At 31.4% G+C, this 25254-nt stretch overlaps 1 protein-coding gene across 3 annotated transcripts; it reads left to right on the plus strand.

The window, feature by feature from the left end:
- The first annotated feature begins 1065 nt into the window (after positions 1-1065).
- On the plus strand, positions 1066-22177 carry LOC127257190 (subtilisin-like protease SBT3.6). Of its 3 annotated transcripts, none has more exons than XM_051283569.1 (11): positions 1066-1157; positions 1599-1693; positions 4773-4870; positions 16323-16478; positions 16555-16666; positions 19761-20304; positions 20462-20559; positions 20627-20866; positions 20942-21056; positions 21244-21469; positions 21560-22177. In XM_051283569.1, the coding sequence occupies exons 1-11, from the start codon at positions 1086-1088 to the stop codon at positions 22105-22107; spliced, it is 2304 nt and encodes a 767-aa protein (XP_051139526.1). In that variant the 5' UTR covers positions 1066-1085; the 3' UTR covers positions 22108-22177. The 3 variants fall into 3 exon arrangements, with proteins under 3 accessions (XP_051139526.1, XP_051139532.1, XP_051139539.1); XM_051283575.1 differs by having other exon boundaries at positions 1076-1157; positions 20630-20866; XM_051283582.1 differs by lacking the exons at positions 1066-1157; positions 1599-1693 and having other exon boundaries at positions 4772-4870; positions 16357-16478; positions 16550-16666.
- The last annotated feature ends 3077 nt before the right edge of the window (positions 22178-25254 follow it).

Genomic DNA, 25254 nt, shown 5'->3' on the forward strand with positions numbered 1-25254 from the left:
AATATTTATATTTTAAATTTATTTTTATTATATAAAATTTTATTTTATATAAGATGATATTCATATGGTATATATTTTATTAAAATATAATTATTAAATAATTAAAAAACATATTTTAAAATATTTGAATCATATATGTTAAATCATACACCAACTATTAATTATATAAATTATTCAATCCAATTCTCAGCCTAAGAAGTGAAACAATTAATTGGCAGCAGTATTGCACGCCATGTAAAGCTTCATTTAAATTTTTGTGGCCAGTGATTGACAAGCCCGTCGAGTCCTATTAACATAGGCTTGCAACTTTGGAAAAAATTGGACTGAATTTCGTATTAAAATAATATTTGATATGATATTTTATAAAAAAATAAATATATATTTTTTTAAAAAAATACATAGTCTAAATATTAAAATTTAGAAAAATTTGATTAAAAAAGAAAACAAAAACCCCTTCAATTTTACATTGTTATTCGCTTTACAATAATTAAGCAGTAAATTTTCCGAACTCTTTGCCAAAAAAATACATTCTCCAAACAAACAGACCCCAGCATGCAATAATATACTCCCTCCAAGGATGGAACTACATTAGGGCATCCCCAAGCCAAAGTTTTTATAATTTTTTTAATATTAAAAATATTAATTTTTATGTATTTATATACAATTTGCCCCTCCCCCTTCAGAAAAAATTTATTTAAATTCATATTTAATTATGTCATTATTATTTATTTAAATTTATTAGCTAAATATTAAATAAATTATAATATTTTGCTCCCATCAGGATTTAGATGCTAGTTTCGTCACTGACTCTCTCCGTCCCAAAATTATAGTATGAGCTGTATTTGACACGAGATTTAAGAAATATTGATATTATATTGGTAGTGGGTAAAAAGTACGGGTAAAAGAGTTTTTTACCCTTGTGAGTGTATTAGTGTAATATAATTATTTATGAAAATGAGACTATTGTTTTGAGACGGACAAAAAATGATAAATATGACTGTTGTATTGGGACAGTGGGGCTAATATATATCATTTGAAATCCCTTTAAATTTGGTGTTACGTGATTGTGCACTCACTCACTCGCTATGGCTTTATATCTATTGCTTGTGCTTCTTCTTTGCTGTTCTAATCCTGCCATTCTTGCGGTTTCTACCAACGTTGGTTTATTTATTTATTTTTTTAATGCGTTTTTTACAAGTATTTATTTAGTTTTTTATTCTATTTTTCATATATTTTTTAAATATTATATATAATATATTTTTATTTAAAATATTATATTCAATAATTATGTTATTAAAGAACATGAAAATACCTCGAGTAAACAAAATTTTTAAATGTGTTTATTTTGTATTATTTTTGTTCAAATAGTTGATTTGATGCAATTTAATATCATTTTATAAAAAATCTTAAAAATTACTTATATAGTGAAAAAGGAGCTAAAAATAACGCAAAGCAACCAAAGCCTTTCTTTTGATACTTTTAATTTACTCTTAATAAAAATAATTATTAAATACTTAGGTTACATTTTTGGAAAAAAAAAATAATAATAAAATGTAATTATATTATCATTTTATAAAATTGGAGATATTATGGTTCAGGTTCACATAGTGTATATGGGAGAAAAGGCAAAGGATGATGAGCCTCAACTGCTTCTCAATTCTCACCATATGCTTCTCTCTTCAATCCTTGGAAGGTACATTTCAGTTTGGGTTTCTTTGTGTTGTGTTTTTGTTTGAGATATAGTATATCTTTTAATATAATTGTCTGAGTAATATAGAAAATAATATTTTGTGTTGAATACTGATTTTCTGTGAAATCATAAATTATAAAATATTATATATATTGAAAATTATGTGAAAAAATAAACATTTGTTTTTAATTATATAATAATAATAATAATAATAACACTCTTGCATTTTTTTATTTATATATTTTAATCTTACATTTATTTATAATTTTACTATTACCATAATTATATTATTATATATATATATATATATATATCTATTCACTTCATTATCTCACTAGGTCATTTACTTATAATACATTCATCTTAAGTAACACTCAATATTTTTCTATCAATAAAAATTAAATTTCATGTTCAACTCATATAAACATACATTTCATGGAAAAAGAATATTTTTGATTCAATCAAAACCATCTTTCTATAAGGGATAATTATAATGTTGATTGAGACTAAACAATATTAGTATTAAAATAGCCCCGATTAACACATTGTAATAATATACTTCCTCCGTCCCTTATCAAAGAGGCTCTTTGGGGTTATGTAATAAATTTAAAAATAATAATATTTTATTAGATATTGGAAGTGTGTGATTTTGTATAAAATAATTATATGTGTAATGAAATATTTGTAATTTAGATAAAAATTAAGAGTATTTTGGTATTTATGTATAATTACTTTTTCTAAAATAAGAAAGAGAAACTTTGAAATGAGACAAATGAAACTAGTAAAAAAATATTTTGAATTGGGCCGGACGTAGATTGTGTTAACATTATATATTGAACCATCATCTAATGTGTATACCATTATATATTGTGTATATGTTGTATTAATATGTAATATGTAATGAAATCAAATATGTTATGTGCTATTGAATTATTATAATAAATTATTAACATTTTAATTATATTAAGACAAAATTGCTCATAAGTGGTTTCGAAACTTAGTGTATATCCCTCAAAATTGAATGACGCTCTTTTATATTGTAAAAATTGTTGCATGAAATCCTGTTGTAGTTTTAAAATTCAGTGTAGCGTAAATTTCTACATTATTTTAAAAATTGCATGTCGCCCTTTATACTTTAAAAAATATTGCATGAAACTCCCCGCCATACATAAATTATAGATAGGAAATTATTAAATTTAATAATTATTTTAATTTAAAATTTAACATACAAAAGAATATCTAACAAATAATAATACTTCATATGTCAATTAGTAAACTTCTCATTTTACCATTTAGTTTATTCAAATAAAAAAATTTTATTATTTATTTTATAATAAAAAAAACTTTCAACTAAATATTAAAATAGATATTGCACTATTTTATTACATTATATATTTATAAAATATTAATTTATCTTAATCTGCAAAAGTCAAATAAAAAACTTACCGATGGACGGAAGGAATATAACATAATATTCAATTTGCCCGCCAAAATTATATCACAGTTCATTTTTTATTGTCCGCTAAACTTATACACAATCCGATTATAGTAAATAACATTATCCTCCTGCAATTTTATTATTCTTATTTAACAAATAATATCAAATTGTAATTTATTTATTTATTTATTTCACTATTTTTTATCAATAATTTTAATAAATTTATGATATTACCCTTATTTTATTTTTTACATACCTCACTTTAATATTAAAATATTATTATTTATTACTCTCAATGCCCAAACAAACCACTATTTTACGGGATGAAATGAATATTATATAATTAAGGATAGATCTCATATTTTCAAAAATAACTTGATTTTTTTTTTTAATTTTATTTTAAGTAGAACACGCTACTTTATCCTTAACTTGGGACTTTCACTGCAGGTCCCATACCAAAAAACAATTAAACAATACTCTTTTCATTCCATAACAAATGATACAATTTCTTTATTAATTTGATCTTATAACAAATGACACATTTTTATATTTGATAAAATATATTAATTTAAAATATACTTAAAAAAAATAAATAACTTAATTAACTTTAGAACATACACATTGAGTTATATATTAAGTATGACCGTATTTTAAACCATTTCAGGTTGGGCTAATCTAGATTTTGAAACAGGGTCATACTTTTGCCTAACTTTTTTCAAACCAAAATTAAAATCAGGTCGGGTCTACCTAACACAAATATGAATGGATTGGGCTATTTTGGTATGAAAAATCGAATTTTGAAACTGTCACTTTTAATTTATCTTATATAATACAAATACAACCTATAAACGGATAAATATGACAATAGTTTAAATACACTATTCATCCATTTTTCTCCTCAAAAAATATTAAATCAAACATCTATTTTTTATTTTTTATATTATACTAAAAATCAATTTTACATTCAAAGCATCACATCAACACCTATTTATATCACATCATACAACTATTCAAATTCAAAATTTTTTCTATTCAAATCTCAACTCAACCCCCAAACAAACATACAATAAAATATAAATTGTCTGCATAATTTTTAATATCTAACATGTTGGATTAAGGCTATTGACACTCTAATCCTCCCCGTATAATTTAACATAAATAAAGGAAATATTTTAAATAAGTTTATTGTAAAATTCATTATTTTTAATAATAAAAATATTTATTTATTTATTTATATTGTTTTTAATCTACTTTTACTTATGTAATATATATATATTTGTATACAATTAAGAATATTGTGTTGTTTCTATATTTGGTAGATTTTAATTATTACTATTATTTAAATGAAATAGTATAGTTTTATATACTTATATATTTAGTTGGTTTTGATTTAAAATTAGTATGTAATTTGAATTTGAATTTAAATAGTATTTTGATATAATATTATAAGAAAAAATAATATTGAAAATCATTAAAAAATGAATACAAAGTTTTTTTTTTTAAAATAAAAGATAAAAAACAAATACAACCCACATTTTACATGAAATGTAAAAGATTATGTATAAAAGATTTTTTTTTTTTTTTCTTAAAAAAGGTAGATGAATATCTTTTTGTTAAAAACATTGAATTTATTATTTATGTCAGCAAAGAAGCAGCAGAGGAATCAATTGTGTACAGCTACAAGCATGGATTCTCAGGATTTGCTGCTATCTTAACTTCTTCCCAGGCCCAAATTATTGCAGGTCCTCTTTTTCTTTTTATTTTATTTTTTTTTTAAAAAAATCTATTTTTCTAGTAAAATAATTGCTCAATTAATATTATAAAATAATTACTCTATTAATATTATAAAAAATTGCGTTGAGTGAGATATTGTTAAATAATAGAATAAATTATATAATAAATATTTGTGATAAAAAAAATAAATAAAGATATTTACTTAGAATACTTAGTAAAAATTTAGAAGACACGCCATTGTTGTATTGAATAAATGCCTCTAGAATCTCATATGTCAATGGGATATATAGAAGGGCAACAAAAAACATATACAATGGTTTTTAGTGGATATGCACGAGCATATTAAATTAGACACGCCAGTGTTTCACCTCACAACACCCCTGGATAGAACGGCCATGTATGAGGCCGTTTATGAAACATGGTCGTGTTGTTAAAACAGAAATATATATGATCATGTTAATATTACACACGTCTATGTTCGAAACATCCTTCAACTATGCCCTGTATAAAACGGTCTTGTTTTTATGAATACGACTGTGTTTGTCGTGGGTTGGATTTTTTTAAAACCCGATTCAGTCGAGCATGGTACACAAAATCTCCAAATCTTCTATGATCGAAATCTTCGCATGGCAACAACTTCGGCAGTAAGATCATTGGGTGATGGCGACAACCCCGGTGGTGGCGGACAAGCACGTCGGCCGCGGTAGAGGCGGATGTGGCGAAGATTCGAGGGTCTTTCCTGAAGTAACGGATTTATGTTTAGGGGGAAAAGGGGGAGAGAAAGAAGACCATCAGCTTGGCTTCGCCTGCACCAGATGCTCGCGATTTCGAATCGATTTATCCTAATAAACTATTATTTCCTAATCGCCTTGTAGTAAAAAAAGTCATGTGTTATTTTATTATTATTATTTTTTTTTAAAAAAAAATTCTTCTGTATTTTTAATAAACTATTATTTGCCTAATGTGAAAATTATGATTTAATATATGATTAAAAATAAATTCAAAAGATATATAAAAAATTATTTCCAATAAATATATTATCAATTTGTAGAAAAGATAATTATGTATAATACAAACCTATGTATATATATGATTAATACAAATCAATTTTATTAGAAATACGAAGTTTTCAATACATATAAATATTTATTTTTTACAAAAGGAAAAAACAGAAATAAGATATTATAAAACTAGTCCTTGGCCCATGCATAGGCATAATTTCTTTATACTCTCTATTCAAACGTTGTCTAAATTGATGTTTGAAAGTTTCGATCAATGTATGCAATTCTCATATTTGGACGAAAAGCTTATGCTGGCCGAATTTGATTCTCTGTAAGTTAGGAATGAATTTCTCTTAAATGATTCGTTATCTTGTCAGCAATTGTTGTTATAGAAAAAACAATGGGAACCGAGATTCAAGCCATTGCAACATTTGCTGTGGATCAAAATGAGTGGGATCAGGTCCCAAGCATGGGGTGAGACATCCTTTCATAGGATTGTCTTCAAATGGAGAGAACATATTGGAATGGACCTATACACTCGTGAGTGGTCTCGGATGGATTCAACTAAAATTCTAGTGTTCTTGGGTAAGAGTGTAAAGGTCCCAGAAACGTGATGGGTTAGGGTGGAAGGGGAAGATGTGTGCTATCCTTGGAAATGGAGGACGCTGAGAATGTCATAAAAGTGGATGCAGTATGAGAAAACCAAAGAATGCCTCGAGGCTCGAGTGTAGGTAGATCAACATAAGTTAATTCGAAAGTGTTGGTTAGAATAGATCATAAGAAAGATCATATGAAGGAGATTGTTCACAAAGAGGAGCATGGTCTAGTTAGTGATGCCCCTGATGATCGGGCAAACATTTTAAGCCTTGGTAAAATGTGGCCGATTGAGTTGGCATTCCAAAATCCAGTAGGGGGAAAGGTTATAAGGAGTTCAGATGGTAAATTTGATAGTTGGGAAAATGAACTTTAACAAAAGGAGAATTGCTTGTGGTTGGAGGCAGGTGATACTAGGTGGATTACCACGAGAAAACGGAGCAAGGGTAAACAAAGAAAAAAAACATCCAAGTATGGAAAGAAGAAGTTAAATTGGTTTTGGGAAATCAGAGAGTCTTAGAGATGTTTCAAATTTTAAGTTGCAATTCAAACTTGTATGGATAAAATTAGCTTTGAGGAAGAGCCTATGAGCAATAGGGGTTTAGACAATTGAATTCGACAAAAAGTTCAATGGTGGGCGAATTTATGTTGGCGGATAGACCGGTAAATACAGTGAGGCAGTTAGTCTCAAGAGAGTTGGGAGTGGAGGGTAACGTAGTCTTAGGAAGTGATAAGGTGATTGATATCAATGAAGGACAACAACAAATGAGTTTTGGGGGAAATCAAGAAGATGGGTTAGGGTCTCTTTCGAATATGGATTGGAAGGCTATGACAGAGCTTAAAGCCAATGATATAGTGGGAGGAAAGGAGATCATAGTTGTAGTGGATCCAAAATTAGATTCTTGCAGGACGTTTGGCTGGGAAATACTAATCTTAAAGAACAGTTTCCTTGAATTTTTGCATTATCAGTGGTTAAGGAAGGATGGGTTTCCTCTTTTGGGAAATGGGTGGACGGAAAATGGCTTTGGGCTATTCAACTCCGAAGGGAAGTCCTAAATTGGGAGATAGAATGGTGGGAGACTTTTATGGTTGAATTATCAGAATATTGTCCAAGATGAGAAGTCGAAGATAGGGTGGTTTGGACAGGATCGGAGAACAATATTTTCTTAATAAGGGATGGTAACCGAGCGATCTAACAAGGTATGGAGAATGATCAGATGGAGGAGTTAATCTAGAGCAGCCCTGCCCCTCCTAAAGTGCATGTATTGATGTGGAGAGTGATGAATAAAGGGATCCCTGCAAGAATGGAATTGATTAGAAGGGGAATGAATCTCATGGGAGGTGGGGAATGCCCAATGTGCGGTCTAGAAGATGAGGAATCCAATCATCTCTTTATACATTGTTACTTTGCATTCTATCTTTGGGGGGAAGTGTCCGGATGGTTCGGCATCTCATGGTTTGTGCCAAAGGATGTGCAAGATCTCTTCATAGGTTGGAAACACTTTCAGAGACATAAAACATGTAAAGCCATATGAGAGATTTTGTGTTTTGCGATTATGCAGTGTATATGGTTAACAAGGAATGAACTAGTTTTTCAAGGTAAATCTCCTTCAAAATTTGGCTTGGCTTATAGAGTTAAAATAGACTGCATGGAAATGGTTCAATGCTAAAACCCCAGGTTCGGATAGTAAAGCAGTGTTGTTTTCTCACAATTTGAATCAATTACAAGTGAAACCAAAGGTGAAAATGCTAGTGAATCGGATAAATATATCATGGATCCCCCCTAAAAGGGGATGGTGGAAGATTAATGTGGATGGTTTGGCATTTGGATACCCCGGGAATGCAGGGGTTGGGGTAGTGATTGAGGATGATGCTGGTGTGATCATCCTGCTGCTATCTAAGTATATTGAAGTATCGACCTTGATAGAAGCTGAAGTGGAGGCAGTACATCATGTCTTTGAGGAGGTCTGTAAATCAAAGGCATTTCCGTTACTGAGGATAATTTTGGAAAGCGACTCTGCTTCGGTGGTAGCATGGTTATAAAGGAAAACTCAATTCCCATGGAAGATGGACGCCAAAATCCAGATAATCTTTAGCTTTCTCGAACATTGCAATGCAGCTGAAGTCTCCCATTCCTTAAGATAATCAAATTGTCTGGCAGATGGTTTGGCCAAGAGAGGAGCACGGATGGCGCAATATTTGATCGCATGGTTGTGAGTAGGTGCTATCTTCTTACATGGTCTCAAGGGAGAAATTACGAAGGGTTGTATCTAGGGGTTTCTGGGCAACGGATCTTTGAAGGGAGGTATGGGATTTTCGTATTGGAAATTAGAAATGAATATTTTGGTTTTGGAAAGGAAATTTTCAATCGAGGTTATATCAGAAACTGTTGAAAATTTTGAAGATTCTATTGGTTTTAATCATAGTATTATCCTGGTATCCCCTGAAGAGAAGTTGAGTATACGGTCTTTGGTAAAGTTCTGAGGTAAATGCTTGTCTTGTATGTTCTTAAGGATCAATCTAGTTTTCTTTCAGTATCTTTCATATGCTTCTGTTGAGGGGCTCTCCGTGAGTTTGGAAAATTGTTTAATTAAAATGTATTGTATGTTTCATTTAATTTAAATTGAAATAAACTGCTTATTTTTTTAAAAAAAGGCGCAACTTTCTTATTTAATTCTTTCTTTTCTAGTTCTTCTTTTCTTGTTCCACTATCTTCTTTCTTTTAGTTTTCTTTTCTTGTTCTCTTTATTCATTCTTTTTTTTTTCTTTGTCTCTCTTCTTCTTGCTTCTCTTATCCATCTCTTTGTTCTCAGTCTTTGTTTTTGGGTGCATTTTGTGTTCTTGGACTTCTTCCTCCGCTTTCGTCGTTATTTTCTACGGCCATCGTCTTCACTTTTCTCAAGCAATGCTATCCTCATCCCCGATTGCAGTGTAAGACATGTTTTTCCTCTCCTTAATCTCTCTTATCCGGCTACAGTCTTACTTTTTTCTAGCCACTTATTCAATTTAGTAGTGGGTGTGAGAATATTTTGATAATTATGCTTTTAGTCCAAGAATTTTGGCGGTAAGTGGTGCCGCTTTTGTAAAAAAGAAAAAGAATGGTAGTGGTAGTTTAAATGTTGGAATAAATATATTTATAATGGTAAAATTATAACCAAAAGTTGGGCGGCGAGGCAGTGGACGTTGTCCAGTAACGTTGTCGGCGGTGGGCAACATCGTTGGCGGTGAGGCGATGTGGCGTTGCTTTGGTTGTGTGGTGGTGTGGCATGGCGGTAGTGGCAGAAACTGAAGTTGATAACTTAAAAGTACAAATATAAAAATATAATCGTATATGGTAGTGGGTAAAATGTGGCCCACACATAATTTTTATAAAAAAAGAATATAAAAACTCCATAATATTACACGCCGGCTCTGAAAAAACCCACGCCAAATGTATATATACGATTCATATTTACCATTTAATTTAATTTTTTATGATCGAAGTTTGATCTTGCTACTAGTTGTGGTTGTGCTTGAGTTTTAAACAAATTTTATTATTTATAATTTTTTTGCATTTTAAAAATATTTTCTTTGTCTAATTAGAAAATATATATTTACTTTTTGTAAGTAGTTTAATAAATATTATATTTTAATGAGAGTTAGTGATAGTTTTGGTACATAAAGATTATCTTATTCCTATAATGTGTAAAGCTAATGTGAGAGTTGTTATATCGAAAATTCGCAAGATTTTGGAACAGTCTTCGAGGAAACAAAGCGGCGGAAATAACAATTAAAATGCTGGATCTGACCCGAGATAAATACATAACCCAAGGAAGAAAAAAAAGGAAGCCTAAGACCTTTGGAAAATTTGAAGGAAAATGTCAATATTTTAAAGAAAAATAGACCTGATTTGACAGAGGCCGAAGTGAGGAGTTGGGCCAAAAAGTGGAAGAAGAGTCCACACAAGGAAGCAACCTATAGTGAGAAAATGAAGTCCAGGTTGATCAAGCCTAGCAGAAGTACGACCCAAAGAGGATTTCAAGGCCCATTTTTGTAGCAGAAAAATCTGTAGCCTTGCGAAAAATCATGGTGGAAGAAGAGGCAACGGTCTATGGATGAGAAGTGAGGTCCAAGTTGACAAAATCCATTTGAGGGGCATAGGTTGCTGTGAAAAATCCATAACCTTGTGAAAATTTGACAATAAGAGGAAGTGATTGCGGAATAATTAATGGTCATCAATGAAGTGGAGTTAGATCAATTTGAAAGTTACTTAAGTATGATTAACGTCAAACAATTATTATATGGTCACCTAGGGACTTTCTGGAGTGCCCTAAGAAACCCCTGAGAGTTCACCAACCAATTTTATCAAGCGGTCGTGAGACTTAGGATATACGGATTTTTGTATACAATAAATTGACACGTCCAGTAAAACCATGATCATTTCGTGTCTCATTTGATTTCATCAGATTCGAAGCCACCCTTCACTTTCTATGGCAAATCAACTACAAATATGGAGATAGTGCGTCGGCAGAATTTCTAAAGAATGTTTTTTCGTTGAAGAAAACTAGATCATATACAAATGTGGCTTTTCAAGCCTCTCCATCCATTCAGGGGCCAAGTTAGCCACAAAATCCGGTCAGAAAAGCAACTATTTCTCCTTATAGAACAATCAAAGTTTCTTCCGATTTGACTCAGCAGTTCAGCCAACCCATTTCAGAAGCAGGATGGCCTACTGAGCCGGCGGTTGATTTTTTTGGCTTGGGCGAAAATTTTCCTTCACCATTTCTACTTAGGCCTTGGGGGAATCGGGCGCCATAGAATAAGCAACACTACATTCTCCTGGAATATTATGGAACCCCGTGGGGTTTTTACACCCAGATCCCACTGATTTATGCATCGGCTAGGGGATAGGTGACCGTGGATAGCAGAACAACCGCAGTAGTCCCGTATGCACCACCACAACATGCATCCAAAAACATTAGTTTGAATCCGCCTCTGCTGATTCCAATGGAGCGGCCAATTCTTGCAAATCGGTCTACAACAATACTATTCGTGGCCATCCAAGAAGGGCCATGACCAAGGCTGCCCATAAGAGGACCAACGAATAAAATTTCGCTACTTTTAGTGAAAAATCTGCCACATCCAGTAGATGATGGATATGATCTTCAGAGTAGGATTCCACCACAACCAATGAAAAATCCGCTGCATTCAGCAAGTACCGGATATGGTCTTTCTTCTGTGAAAGAACACCTTGCTGAAAAATTGAGTTAACAAGTTTCGCCAGTGGCAGATCAACCATAAGGGCAACAGAAAAAATGTACCAATGAATTCTCCAAGAGCTCCATATGCATTGGAGAAAGTGATTCAAAAAGCTTTCAGTAATGCACTCAAAATACTCGTAAGACCGCCATGCCAACGACGTGTTCCAGAATTAATTGGAGAGAACTGTCCACTTCCCCGGATGCGAGAATACTAGAAGGTATTCAATCATGTATTATCCAAACTAAACTATTATCTTCTCGACTTCCGCTAGGTTCCTTTGAATTTATGGATATCAGGCAGGCTTCCCAAAAATAGTAATCTTTTTTCTTTAACCTGAAAGTGCATGAACTTCATTTCTAAAATAGAATTCTACCACCAGCAAATCAACACAAGATATGGGATTGCAAAGGTACTTCCACTAACCACCGGTGACTTTCCAACATAAAAAATCCCTTCGCAAGGCATACTGGCAGAAAAAATTCAAGAGGATCAACAAAAAAATTAGCTTGGGATACATTTTTTCCCATACTTGTTTTCCGAAATTTTTAGTGGCGGAAAGAACCTTTAGAAAGTCAAAAGAAGTTGGGGGACAGATGTGTCATACAGTCTCTCAAATTAGTTCAAACAAAAAACAAGATTCTAATTCAGTCAATGGAAAAAGGGCTGCCTCAAGCTGACCAAGAAGCTTGATACAAATCCGTCGCCAATATCTATCAATACCGTCGGAATGCAACTCGATAAAACCCAGGCAGAAGCCCCATCCGTAGGTTGAAAATTTTGAAGGACTTCTTGGAGGGCCATATCCGAAGGACTAAGGCAATCGACCAAGCTTCAAAAGTAAAAACCAACCTTGAAGCAAAACAAGTATCATCTCATGATACGGTAGTGTACATAAGTTTCAAGAAGGACGAGAAAGTATGATGAGTCACATTGGTGAAGAAAAAGTGGTGATCACTCTCCATTCTACTCAACGGCCTAGACACCCTTCGATGGATGGAGGATGGATGTTGAACAAGCAGAAATAGACAATAACAGAAAAAATGGAGGATAGAGCATCAACGCCAAAAAGAGGTTGAAGCAAAAAGACCAACTCCAAAAAAGAAAATATAATGATATTTTCTATCCAAATTTCAAGATAAAAGTTGAAAATGGAAGAAGGTGCTTTGCGGAACTAAATTCAAATCCATAAAAAGTGGAGGCCAAAGCATAAAGTCTATGAATCTACTCATTCCGGTAGACTTCTCCTCACAAGTCAGCTGGAATTCCATATGACATTCCAAATAAACTTCCACCTTGTAATCCGAGCATATTTCTATATTGTCTTGCCGGTGGACCTCAAATGAAAGCCTGAAAGACTTCTAGACATCAATGCAATCCTCATACTGGATTTCTCAATATCCTATTTCTGAACTTTCACACTATGTTCTTATTGGACCCCGAGGGAAGTTCCAGAGGTGGATTGAATTTCAAAATTTCATTTCGATTGGATATAAAAAAAGCTCAGGCAGGCCACTAGGCCGCCAAAGCAGATTTCAGTTAGGGTAGTTGAAAACATAAAAATTAACACCACAAGCAAGAATCCATCCCATGAAAATCATAGGGCAAAATATAATCTATCAAAAGAGGACCTCAGCCGGTACCTACAAACCCGACAACAATGAAGGCCTCAGCAAATTCTATCCAAATGGTGGATCAAGACATGAAGAAAGTATTGGAGTACCACAATAGTTTTCCGGTTAATATTATTGGGTTCATACCGCAAGAATATAGTACAACACAATCTCAACCTCAATTCCGCCAAATGGATGTGATGGACAAGAATCCTAGTCCAGTATTATTGGCTAAGGAGTTCGAGGATCATTGAAAAAATGATGTGGAGGTCATGATCTCCAAAAATATTATTGAGGAGGCACGCGGCATTTGAAATAAAATTTATTATAGTTTCATTAGATGACATGGTAGTAGGCAACGCTTTGGGGATATAGGAACTTCAGTGATATTCTGAACGATTGAAAATGATGATAAAGTTGAGACATACTACAAAAGTTTAGAGGAATGCAATCTTAAGATTCAGAGATTCGAAATCCACACAAAGATTGATATAGGGCCAGGTGGTTGTCGATATCAATTTTTCTGGAAGTAGAAGGACCGGCTTAAGGAGCTATCCTATCAAGAGAAAGAACACGTTGCTTAATCTTCTGACTAGATTTCTCAATACATTGGGTGGTGGACAATCTTTGAATATTTTCCGCTTCTGAAAATAGTTTAGAGGAAGAGGAATGGACGCTCAGATCCGCTAAAGGGCGGATGATGACTAAGGATTTTTTGTTACTGAAAGTAAATTTCAAAGCTTTAAAAAAAAGAACAAGGGTTCTCGTCTTGTGGAAGCTTAGACTTTGGAGTGGATTTGGAGAATACCTTGCAGAAAAAAGGATGAAAATGACATATTTAAGCATGGGGAATAAGAAAATAAGGAAGAATGCAGTTGAAAGTGAAAAAAATAGACAAAATCAAGTGCGAGGACACACAAAATTACTCTCTCAGGCTTGAAAGTAGCAGAAACAGAGCCAACACCAATCTGCAATGGTGGAGAAGAAATCCTGCTCCAAATAAGGTTTCTTGGCCTCATGTTCTGCCACTATAGGTGATTTGATGAGGAATTTCTTGGAGAAAAAATAAAATAGATTACAAAAATGTTATACTAAAAATCCGCAAGATTTTGAAAGAATCTCAGAGGAAACAAAGCAATGGGAATAACAGTTAAAATGGCGGATCTGGCCCGATATAAATACATAATCTAAGGAAGAAAAAAGAAATTCCATAACCTTCGGAAAATTTGGAGAAAAAGGTATGACACCCCGACCCGCAAGTCGGCTTCTGTCTTCACTCACTTGCACCTTGGGAGACTTCCCAGGGGTCACTTATCCTTAAATTACTCTAAGGCAAACACGATTAACTATAAAGTTCTTTCACTAGGATTTCCATAAATGAATGTACACATTGTAGACATGAGTAGTCTATTCAATTCATTTAACCTCTAGTCAACTTTGGATGACCTAATACCGGCTCATCTACACATGGGAGTTGGACAAGCTACAACTACAGGGGTATCTCATCCTCCCCCACTTTAGGATGCAACGTCCACGTTGCACTCCAAGGATGGTCAATTGCTAGGCCCGTCAACAGTTCGGTCAACGACTATGGGCTGTCGCAGGTTTGTTCTGATACCAGCTGTGACACCCCGACCCGTAAGCTACATAAAGCCTAGCGTGTCAATATCGTAGACTATAATTGTAGACTGGCCTCACATACCAACACAAGTCCTTCCAGTGCGCTTTTGTCCTCACTTACGCGCACCCTGAGAGACTTTCCAGGGGGTCACCATCCTTAAATTACTCTTGAGCAAACACGCTTAACTTTAGAGTTATTTCGATAGGGCTCCCGAAAAGGAATGTACACATTGTTGACACGAGTAGTCTATTCAATCCATTTAACCTCTAATCAACTTCGGATGGCCTAATATCGGCTCATCCACACATGGATATTGGACAAGAAACAACTTCGGGGGAATCGCAAAAGGTCAGTATTTTAAAGAAGAAGAGACCCGATTTAAAAGAGACCCAAGTGAGGAGTTGAGCCCAAAAGTAGAAAGTGACCCATACAATAAAGTAATCCATAGTGAAGAAATGAAGCCCAAGTTGATCGAGCCTAGCGGAAATACGGCCCAAAGAGGATTTCAATGATCATTTTTAAAGCAGAAAAATCTGCAGCCTTTCGAAAATCATGGTGGAAGAAGATGCAATAACCTATGACTGAGGAATAAAATCATGGTGGAAGAAGATGCAATAACCCATAACTGAGGAATTAGGCCTAAGTTAAGAAAGTCCAGCGGAAGAGCCTAAGAAAATATTATTACGTTAATAATCATAACAAAATTTATCATTTGGATTCCTGATAAATATTTTAAATATTACAATATATACCTACACAATAAAATAAAAATAAAATAATTTACTATAAAATATATTTTAACACTGTTCTTTTTTTTACCTCATTTTTTAAAATAATATATTTTATTGTACCTCACACAAAAACAATTTTAACTCAACAAATACAAATATTTATGCTTATTTTTTAATTTGAAACACATTTCAATATTTTTCAGTCACACGGTTTTTTTTATTTTACAAACCAATTTATGTTAATATTTTATATATATATATATATATTTGTATATATAAAATATATTCTATACATAATGACATTTACATTGTAACTCAATTTATTTTTTATTCAAATGTAAAAAGTCAACTTTCAACCAAAACGATTGTTAAGATGTTGAACAACACATACGGTGATAGTAGAAATACCACGCACTATGTTTGATTTTAGTACAAAGTTACATATTAACACTAACTATGCATGACATAGTTAATATTAGTAAATGATATATGTTATATTATAAATTGACAACAAACATTTATAATCTATACTTGCATGTTATTTTAATTGCAATATTGTTATGTGGGGATAATATTAGTACGTGATGATTAGAAATAAATAATCTTCTTCAACTTCTAACCATTCTCTTTTAAGAATGTAATATCAAGAAATTTTTGAATAGATATGGCTGGGGTTGTTGCTGTAATTCCAAACAGAATATACCAACTACACACAACAAGAAGTTGGGATTTTTTGCAAGTGAATCCTCACTTGAGCCATGGGATTCTTCTAAAAGCTCGGTCTGGAACTGATTCCGTTATTGGCATTCTCGACTCAGGTCGATGATTTCATTTGAATGACCGATTCATCAATTTAGAAATAAACTAAAATTCAGATATCATGTTTTAGGGCAGGAATATGGCCTGAATCGGCGAGTTTTAGAGATGACGGGATGAAACAAGTTCCCGCGCATTGGAAGGGAACTTGCCAAAAGGGACAAGAGTTCGATCCTTCTCATTGCAATAGGTGAAAAACTATAATTCAATTCTTCTTGAGTTTTTATTTTTTATTTTATTTTTATTTTTTTATTTTTATTATTATTATTATTTTTATAATTACTATACATACCTCGATTTTATATAAAATATACTCCCTCCGTCCCACATAATTTGTCCATATTTTCTATTTTCGTCCGTTACACATAACTTGTCATTTCTATTTTTTAAATATAATTATGTACTTTAATCGCATTTTAAATTTTAAATTTTATAACTTTCTTAATTTTAATTAAACTATTTTCTTATCTTAATCTTAATCTATAATTATTTTTACTAAATAATAATTATTTTTACTAATACACTTCTTAATTATTTACTAATTATATTTTACCTAAATTCTCGTGTCTACAGTAATACACGCATATTATTGTCCAACATTATTGACATCAAATCCCCCAAACCAAAATGTATTGTTTGGCTATATTCAATGGGTCACACACACACACACACATATATATATATATATAAACACTTTCATAAAAATTTTACTATATTTGTTTGTATTTTTTTAAAAAAATTTATCTTCATATTATTCAATCAATTTTATTTTCGAAAAAAGAAGACTTTAATACATATTGTTATATACTATATTACATCGAATACTTTATATTAAATACTTATGTTTTATCTATATTTTTAGGATGAGTTTAATATATAATATGTATGTTATAAGTATGTGATATATATATTTATATATATATATATATAGCATTATAGAAGTCTTAAACGTACGGATAAAAAAGAGAAATTTTTCGAAAAAAATTTATGCATAAAATAGGAGATTATATAATAAATTTTATATATTTTTATTAAAAACGAGTATCATACATAGGTTTTAATCCATCCTAGCAATTTTTAACTAAAACAATTGTTTGAATCCGTTTAGAAAAATAGCTTGTGGAATTTGATGGGTTTGAAAACTTTTTAAAATAATAAAAATTAAGTATTGTTATGTAATATAAGTAATATATATGTATATATAATAATAATATATGTATAAATATATAAATGTAGATATAGAAAAAGTATTGTGTGTATGTATGTTTCAAAGTGTGGGGGTGCGTTTAAATTTGAGATAAGGGAAAGAGTAAGGGGGAGAGAATGTGCATGCGAAATAGAGAGCAAAATTTCATTTATTTTCATAATAATTCAAATACCTATTTACAGGCTTACAATTGAGGCAAGTAGTTGTGTGATGTAGCTATTAAATGACACATGATATAATTAAATAATGAGTCATAACATTCCTCTTGAGGTGTTATTGATTGCAATGAATACGCTACGTTAAAATTTTATCAGAAAAGAAATTCAGTGGAAAAAATTTAATGAAAGAAAAATAGTACGTAGTTTATGGATTAAAATTACTCTTCCTGATATGGACATTATTTGAAATCTCGCCACCGATATATCACGATGTTCTTTAACAATTTCTGAAACATTGCAATCGGTAAAGCCTTGGTCAATAAATCTCGTAAATTATCATTTGATCGAATCTGTAGCACATCTATTTCACTATTTTTTTTAAGATCATAAGTAAAAAAAAATTTCGGTGAAATATATTACGTTCTATATCCCTTAATATATCGTCCCTCAGTTGTGTTATACAAACTGCATTATCTTCGTATAAAATAGTAAGAGAATTATTAGTTTCAGATCTCAAACCACATTTTTTAAAATATGGCGAGGCATTGATCTCAACTAAATACATTATCGACTAGCCCATGAATTGCTATTATTTCAGCAATATTTGAGGCTGTTGCGGTTAATGTTTAGTGGATCTTCAGAATACCACAATACCGTCACATATAAATATATAGCCAGTTTGAGACTTGGATTTACGTGGGTCAGAAAGATACCCAGCATATGTATATCCACTCCATTCATGTCGCAAATTCTTTGAATATAATAAATCAAGATCAATTGTTCATTGGAGATAACAAAAATATATTTAATTCCTTTAAAATGTCGTTGAGTTGGCATTGCATTAAATCTTACTAACAAATTTACATAAAATACTATATCTGATCTTGTACTTTTAGCCAAATACATCAGTGCATCAATAACACTTAAATATGGTACTTGAAGACCAAATACTTCTTCACTCTCTTCTTTTGGTCTAAAAGGAATATGATCAAGAGTTTTAATGAACATTGAAGTACTTAATGAATGTGTTTTATCCATTGTAAATCGTTTTAATACCTTTTGGGTATATGCAGATTGATGGATCAAAATTTTATTTTCCAAATGTTCAATTTATAGACCAAGTTAGAATTTTGTTTTCCCGAAATCCTTGATTTCAAACTCACTTCTCAAATATTCAATAGCTTCTTGGACCTCTTCAAGGGTTCCAATTAAGATCAAATCATCCATATAAAAAACTATTATCACAAAATATCTCTCATTTTTCTTTATAAAAACACATGGACAAACATAATTATAGGCAATTCCCTCTTTGAATAATGATTCACTGAGAGGATTATACCACATGCGATCAGATTGCTTAAGCTCATATAAAGTTTTTTATAATTTAATAGAATAATATTATTTTGGCTTTGATTTGTATGTTTTATGAATATTGAAACTTTCAAAGATTCTGATATAAATATCAGTAACTAATGAATTATATAAATAAGCAGTTACTACGTCAATCAAATGCATATCCAAATTTTTATGAGCAGCCAAACTTACGAGATATTGAAATATTATTTAATCAATTACTGGAGAATATGTTTCATTAAAATCAATTACAGATGTTTGTCAAAAACCTTGGGCGACAAGCCTTGTTTTATATATGGAAATTTTATTATTCTCATTTTATTTTTGAACAAATACTATGTAGGTAATTAGGGTTTGTCTGTTTAGTGTTTTTATTTGAATTATATTTTTTATGTGAGGTATAATGAATTGTGTAGATAATATAAAAATAATATTTTATATTGAATGTTAATTTTTTATGATATTATACATTATATACATTCAGAATTATGTGAAAAAAAAAAAAAAAAAAATTTCTTGGAAAGGTAAACCCATATAACTTCAACGTTATAACTTTTTTTTTATAGGAAAATTATCGGTGCACGTTGGTATATAAAAGGGTACGAGGCGGAGTTCGGGGAGCTTAAAAACGAAGACGGTATGGAGTTCCTATCGCCACGAGATGCCGAAGGTCACGGCACTCATACGTCTTCTATTGCCGCCGGCATTGACGTAGAAAACGCGAGCTTTTTAGGACAAGGCCGAGGAACCGCCAGAGGAGGTGCGCCGTCCGCGAGGTTAGCCGTGTACAAGGTTTGCTGGGCGACCGGTGGTTGCAGCTCCGCAGACATTCTGGCAGCATTCGACGACGCCATCCATGATGGAGTCGACGTAATATCCATGTCTCTTGGCTCCACGCCTCCTCTCGCAACATTCGTCGATGATGCCGTTTCCATTGGCTCGTTCCATGCGACAGGAAACGGAATTCTGGTTGTGTGCTCGGGTGGAAATAGCGGTCCGTTTCCGGAGACCGTCGGGAATACCGCCCCTTGGGTGATCACGGTCGCCGCCAGCACTATAGATCGTTATTTCCCCGTTACGATGACCTTAGGAAACAATCAAACGGTTTCGGTACTCAAATTCTATAGTTTTGTTTACACAATACACTTTCACTATTCATTTTTAAAAAAACATCAAATAAAATACTAACTTTTTATTTTTTTCAAACTTCCAAAAACCTCTTAAAGCGAAATTTAAACGGTTAAACTACTATAGTGTTCTTTTGTAGGGTCAATCGCTATACATGGTGACATATCTTAATGAATTCTACCCAATAGTGTACGGTGAAGACATAACAAGGGATGATGCCGATGGGGTCGATGCAAGGTAAGACAACTTCTTGTAAGAATTTGGATGGTCGAACATTGGGCAATTCGTTTTAAACTCGGTATAGAAGTTGTACTTCAGGATCATTGAACGCTACGTTAGCCAAGGGGAAGGTCCTTCTTTGCTTCGAAACACGGACACAAAGATCCGCCGCCGCAGCCGCAAGGGCGGTGAATGAAGTTGACGGCGTCGGCCTTGTGTTTGCCAAGTACCCGACTAAGGAAGTTAACTTGTGCTTGGACGTCCCGTGCGCCCAAGTGGACTTAACTATCGGGACATCGTTGCTTTCTTACATTGCGACGACGAGGTAACTATTCTTAGGATTCGTAAATCCTAAATCGATTTTATCGCCGTAGAGACTATACACATTTTTTTATTACAGCGACCCCGTTATAAGATTTAATGTTCCAAAAACGGAAGTCGGGCATCAAATTGCCCCAAATGTGGCACTCTTTTCGTCAAGAGGACCGAACTCACTCTCTCCTACGGTGCTAAAGGTAAACAAATAATTAATACTCTCTCTATTATTCAAATTTATATTTACTTTTCTATTTGATTTTCCATAAAAGTATATTTTTGTTTCTCTTCTTACTAAAAAAAAATTTATGCCAAAAAAATTGAGCACATATCAAATAATACGAGTACAATAAAAAATGTGTCCGGACATGTCTCTACTAATTGTAGCCGGATATCGCTGCTCCCGGCGTTAACATTCTTGCCTCATGGTCGAGCGCTTTAGCCGCACAACCCTCTGGGGGCTTCAAGGAGGGAAACGATTACCCGTTTAAATTCAAATTTGCTTCGGGTACCTCGATGGCTTGCCCTCATGTCTCGGCCGTTGCGAGCCTCTTGAGGACTATTCATCCCCAATGGAGCCCCGCCGCGATTAAATCTGCTATAATCACAACCGGTACGTACTTCTTTGACTTTGCTCTATAATATAATGCAATAAAAAATGTCTTTAATTATTGTAAAAGCGCATTTTTTTTAATGGTTTTAGCTTCTTCCACCGATGAATATGGTTATGCTACATTAGCGGAAGCATCTCCGCACAAGAAAGCCGATCCTTTCGACTACGGCGGAGGTCATATCGATCCCAATAGGGCTATCGACCCTGGTTTGATCTATGACTTGGGTTCGAAAGATCATGCTCAATTCTTATGTGCATCGGGCTATAACGCGACCGCGATTGGTTCACTCACCAAGGCTAACGAGCCATGCTCAAAAATTAAAAATTTTCTTACTAATTATAATCTTCCAGCGATCGTTGTACCAAAATTACATAGAAGTTTTATTGTGTCCCGACTCGTAACAAATGTTGGCCCAGATTTCTCGATCTACACGGCGAGGATCGAAGCTCCGGCTGGCGTGGACGTCGTAGTCGAACCTTCGGTCTTGGTTTTTACAGTTGGGGTGAAAAAGCTTAGGTTTAAAGTAAAACTTTGCTCGAAGATAAGAGCTATGGGGAGCTATTCTTTTGGTAGTCTGATTTGGGAAGACGGATTTCACGTTGTAAAAATTCCTTTGGCGGTTAATTTCGTTGTTTGAGATTAAAATTATCTTGTTTTTATTTAGGCATGTTTACGATTAACAAGATGTATGTTCTTTTTGTGCTTTGGGTGCTTTGATTTATGTTAATTTATTAAATAAAATAGTTTTTAAATGTTATATTTTTTTTTTTATAATATATTATTATTGAGAATTATTATAACATAGCCGAGCATAGGGATGATGATTCGAGTGTATCTTGTTCTAGTTCTGCTTATGCTAATTGGGCAGATTTAGGTTTGAAATTTAGGGTGTTGTTAGCTGATTTTACTGGCTGATTCAGTTAGCGGTTTGTATTAAAGTATTTTGGTAAAATAACTGTTTGACATTAGTTGTTTATACATAAAATGACTATTAAGAATATTGATATGTTATTCTTTTACAATATTTAATTTTGTTCATTTTGATTTGAAATTTATGAGAATTTTTGTTATTAATTATTAAAAATTATAAAAATATGATAAAATATTTATTTTTATTTTTATTATTTAGATTTGTAAAAATTATTTTTACTAAAAAATAATAATTTTTTATTGAAATTATATAAAATATAAAATAATAAATCTTTCGTGTATATATATATTTATTATGTTAATTATTGTTTTAATATATATAAATAAATTAATAACCTTCGTTTTTTCTATTTGATTTAGTTTTAAAATTTTATATATTTTACAAATAAAATAATTTATATATAATAATTAATAATAGTAATTATTTTAAATTTATAAAAATAAAAATATAATTTAATAAATTAAATATATTAACAATAATTAATAAATACTGCTATAAAAATATATTTATTTTTTGTATAAAATAAATAATTATATTTAAAAGGTAAATAAGGAATAACCAAAATTAAAATAAAAAAGCTCTTTCAAAACGCTGGTTAGACGAACTTTTCAAAAATTAGCTTTTTGGGTCCAAAAAGCTCTTTCAAAAAGCTAATTTACCAAATATCTAAATTAGCTTTTTAACTGATCAAACAACTAAAAACTCTTAAAAAAAATTGTTTCCCACACACCCTCTTAATGTCTGAAGCGATTATAGATTTTAAGAATTTAAATCCGGCTAGGTTTGAAGCAGGTTATGAGTTTGCTCAAACACTTGTCCCAAACCGGGTTAAATAAATAATTTATAAAATTAATATTATATATTTCTATAATTATTCATATTACCATAATATATAATTTTATATATTTCTCGTTTTCACTATTTTTATTTTTCAGTTTTTTCATATTTTGAATTTATTTATCTTTCATCTTATAATTCTTTTCATACTAAATATATACTTCATTCGTCTCATAACAATTGATATACTTCATCCATCCAACTATAAAGTATACGTATTTCTATTTTGGGACGTTCAATTACAAAGTAATCATTTTATTAAATACTCCAATTTTTTTCATAAATACACTTACTTTACATCACATCATTACTTTTATACCCAAAAAACAATGGCAAAAATGTCACTACACTATTTTTAACTAATCACTATAATTAAAATACTATTATTTCTTAATCACCACGCCAAAAGTAAATATTTACTTTCTACGTAGACGGAGGGAGTATTTTTTATTTTTGTATGTTTTATAACAATTGACACATTTCTATTGTTGATAAAACTTACTTAATTAAAACATACTTAACAAATATAAATCGATTTAATTAACTACATAGCATATAACATCATACATCATATGGACTTATTCAAAACTCTTTTATTTCTATCTCTCTCGTATAGAAATAAATATTTTTTTTATTTATATTTAAAACTCCCCATCTTTTATAAAATTAGTTTATGTTAATTATAAATAAATATAAAAGTATCTTTTTATTTACTTGTATTATACAAAATTTTTTATTTTCTACAAAATTATATCCATATGGTATATTGCGATATAATTTTTAAAATAATTAAGTACATATTCTAATTTTTTTAATCATATATATTAAATTTATTTTAAAACTATCATAATTATTAATTACATAAAAAATAATAGAATAATTTCATACTATTATTAACTAATTAAACATCACTGTCTTAAATACCGTGTCTCTAATAAAAGCGGTCAATTAGATTGTTAAGTATTTAATATTTGAATTTTTATCCTATTATATTAAATGTCCCATAAAAAGAAATATATATATATATATATATATATTTATTATAAAACAAAGCGAATTTCGGATTGGCACAAACTCAACGGGTTTAAGGCGGACATGTTTTGGGGTGTACAAAATCCATCTAGAACCTGTCCATTGTTATCTTTAGCTAGGGGTGAGTATTTGAATTTTCGGTTCTGATCCGAAAATTTAAAATTTTTGAAAAATTCAATCCGAAATAACCGAAATTCGAAAATTCGTGATCCGAACTAAAAAATCCGAACCAAACCGAAAAATCCGAAATTCTAAATATTTTTATTATTATTTTTTTAAATTTTTAAATTCTTTTATATTTTATTATTATTTTATAATATTAAATATATATAATAATATATAAAAATTAAATATATTAAAATATAATTTAATAAATTTGAGTTTTTTATATTAAAATATAATATTTTCTAATAAAATATTAAATATATATAATAAAAAAATCTATAAAATATTATATTTCGGATTTCGAATTGGTTCGGATTTTAAGTATATCGATCCGATCCGATCCGAAAATCCGAAAATCCAAAATTTGTTAAAAATTCAATCCGATCCAATCCGAAAATTCGAAAAATCCGAACTAAATTTTAAATTTCTGTTTGGTTCGGATTGGATTTTCGGATTTCGAATATTTTGCTCACTCCTATCCTCAGCTAAATAGTACATGTGTTAATTAGTCAGTCTACTGTTAATAGTGTGTTTTTTTGTATTATACTAACATAATTCATATGTTTTCTATCTTTATAAATAAGATGATTGAACTTCAACCATCTAGGATCAAGGCCAACCCTTGGCTTGGGCGAGAGGGGCTCCCACCCAGGACCCAATACAAATAATGATATTATATATTTATATTATATATATGTATATATATATATGATATATTTGATATATCTTTAGTGTTATATATGATTGTTTAATGGTATAAGAGTGGATGTGCAACCTATGAATCATGAGTTCAAACTTTACACATTTCATCTACGGGGC

The sequence above is a fragment of the Andrographis paniculata genome, unplaced genomic scaffold, assembly GCF_009805555.1.
Source record: "Andrographis paniculata isolate CXL003 unplaced genomic scaffold, ASM980555v1 Contig12END, whole genome shotgun sequence".
NCBI lineage: Eukaryota > Viridiplantae > Streptophyta > Magnoliopsida > Lamiales > Acanthaceae > Andrographis > Andrographis paniculata.